The sequence below is a fragment of the Physeter macrocephalus genome, chromosome 11, assembly GCF_002837175.3.
Source record: "Physeter macrocephalus isolate SW-GA chromosome 11, ASM283717v5, whole genome shotgun sequence".
In the NCBI taxonomy this organism is placed as follows: domain Eukaryota; kingdom Metazoa; phylum Chordata; class Mammalia; order Artiodactyla; family Physeteridae; genus Physeter; species Physeter macrocephalus.
Genome location: NC_041224.1, coordinates 22,169,043 through 22,178,600, shown reverse-complemented (window position 1 = coordinate 22,178,600; position 9,558 = coordinate 22,169,043). Strand labels below are relative to the sequence as shown.

The following is a 9,558-nucleotide window of genomic DNA, read 5'->3' as shown; positions in this document are numbered from 1 at the left end:
CCATGGCTCACGGGCCCAGCCGCTCCGCGGCATGTGGGATCTTCCCAGACCGGGGCACAAACCCGTGTCCCCTGCATCGGCAGGCGGACTCGCAACCACTGCGCCACCAGGGGAGCCCTGCATTTCTCTAATGATTAATGATGTTGAGCATTCTTTCATGTGTTTGTTGGCGATCTGTATATCTTCTTTGGAGAAATGTCTATTTAGTTCTTCTCCCCTTTTTTGGATTGGGTTGTTTGTTTTTTTGTTATTGAGCTGCATGAAGATCAGTTGTTTCTAGTGCCTAGGATTCTTCTAGTTGACCACCAGTTAACTTCTTTCTTACCCAGTAACTAAATCTTACCCTGAGAACAAAATTTTAAAAATAGGAAAAGGACAGCCAGGGAATGAAGTTCTAGAGTTCTTTCCAATCAGCCTAAGCTGCATATACACTCATGAGAATTTAAGCATTTCCAAACTGAAGAGCCATTTGTAAGTTTGACGGGAAGAGTTTATTTGCACAGCTCTACTTCATGCTCCCTTGGATGTCAAGGTTTTAAGGACCCTTCAGGTTGAAAGTGGATTCGGTATTAGGCATGAGGGCATGACTCAGTGGGCAGTCAGCAAAGCACTGAGTGTCTGAGAGCATCTGAAAACAGTTGAAAAAGTTCCGTGCAGCCATGTCTAAAGTACCCATTAACTTTCAAGTTGCAGCATTAGGAAATCAGAGAGTTTTTGCAGCAACCTGAAATCATCTGGTTATTTGTCCAGAATAGAGTTGGCTTTGGGCTTGCCAGATAACATCCAGAAAAGAACACCCAGTTAAATTTGAATTTCAGGTAAGCAATGAACCTGTTGTTAGTATGTCCCAAATATTGCATGGGACATATTTATACTAAAAACATTTGTTGTTTATCTGAAATTCAAATTTAACTGAATATCTTGCAGTTTTGTTGGCTAAATCTGGTAAATGTGGACTGCCTCCGTTTTTTTTGAAATTTGTACACAGATTCATACAAAGTACTAGTATTCACTTTTGGAAAAAATGCAAATTCCAGTTAACAAGTATAGGCACTTGATAAAACATGTTGGATAAATACTTATTTGTTAAATTAAGATTTAGAAGATCCACCATTATTATCTTAAAATATTTATTGCTATTAAAGGCTTGCTCCTTTTTCTTTTAAATCTGGTGAAAGCGTTTAGAGGCTGGACTTTACATCTTAAAAATCAGGAAAATGAAAGAAAGATTGTTTTACATTGAATGGTATCCCCTTCCTTTCTAGATGAAATCTCCTATTGTTGAATTGTGTTAAGTTCAAGTCGGCTTCTCTGTGGCAGGGACATTGCTGTTTTTCCTGGATGTAAGTCTTGGTTCAGTTTTGAAGGAATTGGCAACCTGTTGATTTAACTACTCCAAGGGCCTTCAGGAAAAAGCAATTCGTGGAAGACAATAGCCGTTCTTCACAAGGCAGGCTGTACATAAAATGGAAATTCTTTAGCTGTTCATGACCCATGGGCACTAGAGGGTTAATTGAAATATTAATTGTTTTCAGAAAATTGGGTTGTCATGTAGCAACTGGAAAGCAGGATTCAGAAGTTGTGGTTGGGGGGGCGGTGGTGTGCTTAGGGGTTTTGGGGGGGTTTTGTTTTTTGGCTTTTGTCGCCGTTTTCAGGGAAAACAGCCTCTTACTAGTGAATATAATATACGGTTGAAATATCTTGTTACTGTTAATCAGCTGAAACGTGCAATTACTTTTTGTGTCCTTTACAAAATATTTGCCAAATATTTGTGCTTCATTTCCTTAAAATCTCTGTATTATACAGAAATCCAATAAATAGAGGGCATAGTAGAGGAAAACAATTTTATAGGAATAATCAAATGTATTCATAAAAGGAAAATATTTCTAATATAGAGAAACTGGTAATGATTTTTGTTTTAAGATGATTCTTGGTTATTAACAATGGAAATAAGGAAAGTTAAAGAAAAAATACCTATTTCACTCTTCTGAAAGCATGGAGTCCTAGGAAGTCAGAGAGGGAAGGGGTCTTCCGGGTTATCTGGTCCAACTTGTTCGTTTTACAAATGAAGAACTAGAAGCCTAAAGATGAAGTGACTTGTCTGAGGCCCTATAGAGCAAGCTCAAGGCAGAGCCGGTACTGGAACCTTGAGGGCCTGATCTCTGTCCTTCCCATTCACATCACAGGGCCATGGGAAAAACTCCAGCCACTGCAGACCTCTGGGGTGCAATCAGGGACCTCGGGCTTTGGTCATCCACTGGTCATCACTACTGTGGTGCCCTCCAGGCGGCCCAGCCGTCAGGGGTGTGAGAAAGTCTAGTGAGGGATGAAGGTAAGGCCATTGTGCTGAGGAACATCTCCCCTGGAAACTCACCAGTGGAAGCTTGTTAAGTCCTAGCTGTTGTCCCACAGAGGCGTCGTTCCTTCCCAGATTGATGCCTGGGAATCCTCCGGCCTCTCAAGCTGAACTACAAGGAGAGATACGGAAAAGGAAGAAATTTAGATGGATCAAAAATCCTAACTTTGCCCTCCTTCTCTCGACTCCATTCCAGATTATAAATCTATGGCCCATTTCGCAACCCGCAGCACACACAAGTGCTTTCGGAGTCGGGATCGTTCTGATCCACGTTCTGTTTGGAAGGAGGTAATGGAAAATGGGATCATGTTAGACTCAAGTTCTAGTCCGGGCCACTCCACATCCAGTATGTGAGCTGATCTTGTTGGTCTTGATTTTCTATTTGTAAAATGACATCTTTTTTTTTTTTTTTTTTTTTTTTTTTTTTGCGGTACGTGGGCCTCTCACTGTCGTGGCCTCTCCCGTTGCGGAGCACAGGCTCTGGACGCGGACCGGGGCACGAACCCGTGTCCCCTGCATCGGCAGGCGGACTCTCAACCACTGCACCACCAGGGAAGCCCGTGTAAAATGACATCTATTAACGTGCTGTTTAGAAAGTATTGTGAATCTCTTAGAAAATACAGTAACATGATATTGAACCCAGTTTTCTCTTTTGTACCAAGGATCAAGCAATCTTGGTGGCAACGATGAGAAAGGTCTCTTTTTTGGCCATTGCCAACCTAGGGCAGCTGCTGTCTTATCGGAGGCTTTCTTGGGGTTGTTGATGCCGATGGAATTAGGGTTTGTTGATCCCAGGTGGATGAAAACTACACCATGGTACCCACAGGAAAAGATGCTCCGCGTTCCGGAGGTACAAGGATGGGCAACTGACAAGGCTGGTATTGTCTTGTAGGTAGACCTGGGCCTTCTGCGCTTTGTCACTGCTGTCGGGACACAGGGAGCTATTTCAAAGGAAACCAAGAAGAAATACTACGTCAAGACATACAGAATAGACATTAGCTCCAACGGGGAAGACTGGATCACCATAAAAGAAGGAAATAAACCTGTTGTAAGTTTCCCTTCCACCTCCTCCAGCAATCCGGTCTTTGAAGTGGATGATCAATTTTCACTTGTTTGTTTGGGAGCTTGCTGTCTTGCCTGGTTTATTTTCGAATTGATTTAAAATGAAAAGTGCAATTAGAGGTTTAAATCTGACCAAGGGGTCTCATGTTCCCAGATCCAGAAGCCAAAAGGAAATTATATGGATGTTTCCAAGAAAAGTCAATACCGGGCAAATTAAGTCAAACTCAAGAATCACTTTAAACCTCCCACGGGGCCGCGGGACTATGCACAGGATAAACGCCATCCTCTTAGAACCTCTGGAGTTGTTTTGTTTTGTCTTTCTGCCCGTGTTTCCTCATCCTCTTTCATAGATTGATCCTTTCTTCCTCTCTGTAATGGGCTGGTTTCAGAAGACTCCTTTTCATCTACCCTCTGTGGCTCACAAACTAATTTCCAAGTGTGTTTGGCTGCTTCTGTGCAAATGAACAGAACTACAGGTGTCCCCTCAGATCCCATGAGGCACACGCCACCTCCTCACTACTTCTCTGTTGAGGAGGGCACACCATGCCCCCCCCCCCGCCCCCCACACACTCTGCTCTGAATTATTTGGAACTGAGATGTTTTTCTCAGCCTGCTGTTTATTTGAAGTTATGCTTGCTCTGATTTACTAATCAAAAGATTTTGGAGAACCCAATGCTTGCTGTTTCCCCCAAATTAAAAGCTTGCCCTGGAGGCCACGTGAAATGCACAGAATTGGTGAGGATAGTAGCAAAGATCCAGGTAACCTGGAATCCTGGGTTCGGGAAGAGACCAATTAACATGTCCTTGTCTCCATTTGGGGCATCCCTGGCCTTGATTTCCTCCTTCTGGGTCTGAAACTGAGAAAAGCCTCCTGGGTGTGAAGTGAGAGGCCTATAAATACACTTTGATTAGCTGCAAAGCCCTCCCTGTCCCTTAGGGCAGGCAGGAAGGCCAAGACATAGGGATGCAGCTGCTCTGTGAACAGACCAGCTCAAGGCCACTGTCTAGCCCTAGAGGATGTGGAACAGATCCTCCATCTGGGGAAGAAAAACCCTCATAGTCATCATTGGTGGAGATCTAGTGAGTAAATTTTGACCCTGAGTGTCATGACTTATTCTTGTTTTAGAGTCGTTTTTTGAAGGCATGCTTTAGTTTCAAACAAACGAAAAAACACCGATGACAAGGACACACCAACATACAGAAGAACCGGAGAGAGTAGGGAGGGCTGACCCCAGCTTTCAGGCAGTCTCTTTAATCAATGAGCACTGTCTCTCCAAGACACGCTTCTCAGCCATGGTCCGCGGTTGTCCGCGTGGCCCGGATGTGCGTGTGGGGAGCATACGAGGGCCGTAGGGGCACCTGACGTGCACACAGCTCACTCCCGGTCCATGATCTGGGTCACCTTGGCACACAGAGGGCCTTCCAGAGTAGGAGGCAGAAAGAATAAAGGGTCAGCAAAGACCTGGCATGTGTCTGCACCCTTTCACTGAACCCGAATGAAATCCCCACATCCACCCGGAGTCCAGCTCTCGTTGCCCACCTGCCTTTCACTACTTTGGGGCCTTTCAGGCACCTCCCCCTGCCCTGCTTTCCTCAGAGAGAGTTGGCCTATGTACCTCAGCAACAGCAGCCTTTGGCCACCAGCATTCCAGCAGCCCTCTTTCTGTTGGTGGCGTGTGTGTCCTTACCTGGTTTTCAGCAAACATAAAATGCCTTCAGGGTGAACCAGACTGTGGTCCCTCCCTGAGGGGGATCCACTGGCCCTTGGAACACTGGTTTGGGAAGCTCTGCTCCTTCAGGCAGGTCCCCATTATTCATCGTCACACAAAAATGCTTCCATACAGATTGTTTCCAAGAGAGATTTGCTGAAGTAAGACAGAAATCTAAAGGCCGTCACAGGCTGGGATAAATTCAATATTAAATCGTCTCAGGAGGGGGAACCAGCGAACAGCCGACTTAGTGAAGCATTTGACCACCTCCCATGGAGCAGGCCTCATGGGCTAAATGGAGTAAGAACTCCAGGCTGACTCTCCTAAGCCCCTTCTCCCAGGGGAACGGTGGTCCTCCTCCTAGGACTCATCTGGGAAGGTGGGTGGGAGTCTCTGCACCTCTGATGGCCCAGGGATGCTCTAGCTACACAAGGCCTGTGACTGAGACCTGGCGCTTTTACACAGCTGTCCCCACCCAGAGCTGGAGTAAAATCCAGGGGAGTGGAGGCTTACAGTCCCATCTGAGACTGGTCGAGTGCCGGAGGGTTCCACGTAGCAGACGGTCCCCGTTCCTCAGAGATCTCACTGGAAGACACTGCCGTGGCGCCATGCCCAGGCTGAGTGTCTCCAACAGACACTTGTGGGAAACCGGTTCGTGACTGGCACTCATTACATCTGCAGTTACATGCCTCATCTTTTTTAGAATAAAATGACTCATTTTTAAAACTAGAAACAGAAGCCCTGGGAAAACTGATTCTCCATTACATAACATCTATAACTCAGTTTTGATTTTGACCACTAACACATAATTTTACCAATAACTGAAAAAGATTAAAGTCTTTCATTAACGTCAGGGATAAGATCTTCCATCAAGAAGTGAAGTTAAAAGGGAGGAAGCTCCTTGACCTAGTGCTGAACATAACCTAGAATTTTCAAAAAGCCAGACCCTACATTGAACTCAAAAAGCACTCCTTTGAGGGGTTCCTGGGAAAGTACAATAGTGAGAGTTCCCAAGAATTGTCTACAGTATTCTGTAAGTCCTTCTGATAATGTTAATAATTTTCCCACTTTTTTAGATAATAGCATAGTATTCTATAACAAATGCTATCCTTATAATAGTACCTTTGGAGGCTCTATTCTCTCAGAAAATTGAATAGATGATTAGGACAACATTCTGTATTAGACGCAATTCTTTCTGATTGCCATTATTTGGAAAAATAACATGACAAATTATTAACACTACCTCAGCCACGGTAAACAGTGAGGAAATTGTAAATAATTTGACAAGCACTGGTGAAAACATATTTCTGGATTTGTTTTCAGACAATCCAAAATGTCTGCTATTAAAGGGCCCTTCCTTTTTCCATCTAGATCTTTCAGGGAAACACCAACCCCACAGATGTTGTGATTGGAGTTTTCCCCAAACCCCTGATAACTCGATTTGTCCGAATCAAACCTGTGACTTGGGAAACTGGCATATCTATGAGATTTGAAGTCTATGGCTGCAAGATAACAGGTAAGATTGAAGATCACCTGGGTTTGATTTATGTAAACTTTTAAATATAGGGAGAGTCATTTGGTATAAATGGGGTCGGTCATTTTCATTTGATAGTTAAGAGCATACGCTTTGGAGTTAGACAAAAGTGAGTTCAAATCCTACTTGTACTACTCCCTGGCTTATTTCTTTGGGCAGTTTATGACCTTTCAAAGCCTTAGTTATCTCACCTGGAAACAGGGTTGCTGTGATAACGGATCAGCTAGTGGATACGAAGCATTTACACAGCCTGACGTGTGGTGGGTATTTACTAAGTGTTCCACTAGACGGCAAGCTCCAGGAAGGCAGGTAAAGCTCCAAGAAGGCAGGTACCTCCCCCGTCATCCTCTGTCTCTTCGGTACTCGGCACACTGACTGCTACTTAGTAGATTTACAATAAATAACTGTTGCGTGAAATGTTCTTCACCTGCTTTGTCTTTTTACTTTTTCTTCTAATTTACATATATATTTTTTAATTGAAACATAGTTGATTTACAATGTTATATTAGTTTGAGGTGTACAGCATAGTGATTTGATATTTTTGTAGATTATACTCCATTTAAAGTTATTACAAAAGATTGGTTATATTCCTGTGTTGTATATTATATCCCTGTATCTTATTTGTTTTTGTTTTGTTTTTTAACTTTTTATTTTATATTGGAGTATATCCAGTTAACAATGTTGTGATAGTTTCAGCCAAAGCAACTCAGCCATACGTATACATGTATCCATTCTCCCCCAGACCCCCCTCCCATCCAGCCTGCCACTTAACGGTGAGGAGAGTTCCCTGTGCTATACAGTAGGTCCTTGTTGGTTATCCTTTTTAAATATAGCAGCGTGTACATGTCAATTCCAAACTCTCTAACTTTCCCTTCCCTCCACCCTTCCCCCCCCACCGTAACCATAAGTTCATTCTCTAAGTCTGTGAGTCCGTTTCTGTTTTGTAAATACATTCATTTGTATCATTTCTTTTTAGATCCTGCATATAAGCGATATCATACAATATTTCTCTTTCTCTGTCTGACTTACCTGTCTTTTTAATTTTGAAGTCTAGAGGTGGCCTCATCAGCTGTAACTGTTCAGGAGGAGTTTAATTTACCAGAATTTCTCCTTTTACTCACTTAACTGCCCTGACAACTTTCTCCTAGGTTTTGGCTCAATATATGTCAATCTTTTGTTGAATGAATATGCTAATATTAGAAATCAATTTGTCAGTATTTCTCGTTTTTGAGTTTGTTTCTTCTGACATTAAAAGGACTTTAAAGGTCTCTGTTAAATATGGAACAAGTAGGTGGATTATATCCACTTGAGAGATGAAGATGAGGTACTGGGCAATTAAGTGGCTAAAAAGATAGGCAGGTACCGAGCAGGGAGTAAAAGAAGGTCCTGTTAGTCTCACTGTGTTTCTATGGCAACCAGTACTGCTCTTACTTGTCAGTTGATCTTCCTGTACAACCACTCTGTATTCTGAAGTAAGTAGCAGTCACGTTACAAGTCCTTTCCACTTAAGTAAATACACTGCACATTTTTCATTAAAAAAAAAAAGTACAGTGTAACCTCCATAGTAAGCTTAAAACTTCAAAGACAGAATCGGTAACTGATTCACCAAAAAGTAATTAAAAGTGAACAACGTTTAAAAATCTGAGAACTGGGCTTCCCTGGTGGTGCAGTGGTTAAGAATCTGCCTGCCAATGCAGGGGACACGGGTTCTAGCCCTGGTCCGGGAAGATCCCACATCCCGCAGCTAGAGAAAGCCCGCACACAGCAACGAAGACCCAACGCGGCCAAAAATAAATGAATTTAGTTTTAAAAAAGAATCTGCGAACTATCTTTCATATAATGTTAGTACACATATTAAGGGCATTTATCTTCTCATTGCATGAATGCCAACACTATTGTTTTTATTTTTATCCTCTTAAGTATAATTATTTTTAGAGAAGGAAACTATTGACTTTTGAAGGAAAAAAAAAATCACCTGGGCAGTTTTCCATGAAATTACAAGCAATTTGAAGAAGAGCTAATGAAGGAGGGAAAAAAAATACATTTGTTTACAGTACAGTTCGTTTTGGAAAGTGAAAACTGACTTTTGATTTCTTCCCCAAATTTTATTTATTTCCATCCTAGAGACAGACTTGTTTATTGTTTTAGGATCTAAGCGTTTAAAAAGTTCAAGTCCTTGGAGGCAGGAATTGGGTGGAGAGGGGCTTGGAGGGAGAAAAGGGCCAGTTAAGGTTAGCTATAATCTTGGCTTTACTCTTTTTTTAAAATTTATTTTTTATTTATTTTTGGCTGCGTTGGGTCTTCGTTGCTGCGCGCCGGCTTTCTCTAGCTGCGGCGAGCGAGGGCTACTCTTCATTGCGGTGCTTGGGCTTCTCATTGCGGTGGCTTCTCTTGTTGCGGAGCACAGGCTCTAGGCACACGGGCTTCAGTAGTTACGGCAGGCAGGCTCAGTAGTTGTGGCTCGCAGGCTCTAGAGCGCAGGCTCAGCAGTTGTAGCACACGGGCTTAGTTGCTCCATGGCATGTGGGCTCTTCCTGGACCAGGTGTCCCCTGCATTGGCAGGCGGATTCTTAACCACTGCGCCACGAGGGGCGTCCCACCTTGGCTTTATTCTTGATCAGCAGTTGCATGAAAGTTCTAGGTCATTTTCAGAGCATTACAAATGTGAGAGACTACCCATAAATTCATAGAAACAAGGCCATCTGAGGGCAGGGTGGAAATTTCTGGTCCATTCCTCCCACCTAATTTCACGTCATTGTACCAGAAAAAAAGAAGTAAACTTCATAAAGACTCCAAATGCGTTAGTGTGAATTCTGAATTTCTGGCTCTCGTTTTGTTTTTTTTTTGTTTGTTTGTTTTTTTGCGGTACGCGGGCCTCTCACCCTTGTGGCCTCTCC

At 43.1% G+C, this 9,558-nt stretch overlaps 1 protein-coding gene across 4 annotated transcripts in view; it reads left to right on the top strand.

Annotated features, from left to right (window-relative positions):
- NRP1 (neuropilin 1) overlaps window positions 1-9,558 on the top strand; it is a 140,054-nt gene that overhangs the window by 93,764 nt on the left and 36,732 nt on the right. For all 4 annotated transcript variants that reach the window (XM_007104621.4, XM_007104622.4, XM_007104620.4 and 1 more), the window contains exons 8-9: window positions 3,249-3,404; window positions 6,499-6,643. In XM_007104621.4, coding sequence (XP_007104683.1) covers window positions 3,249-3,404; window positions 6,499-6,643 — 301 coding nt within the window. The remainder of the gene's footprint in view (window positions 1-3,248; window positions 3,405-6,498; window positions 6,644-9,558) is intronic.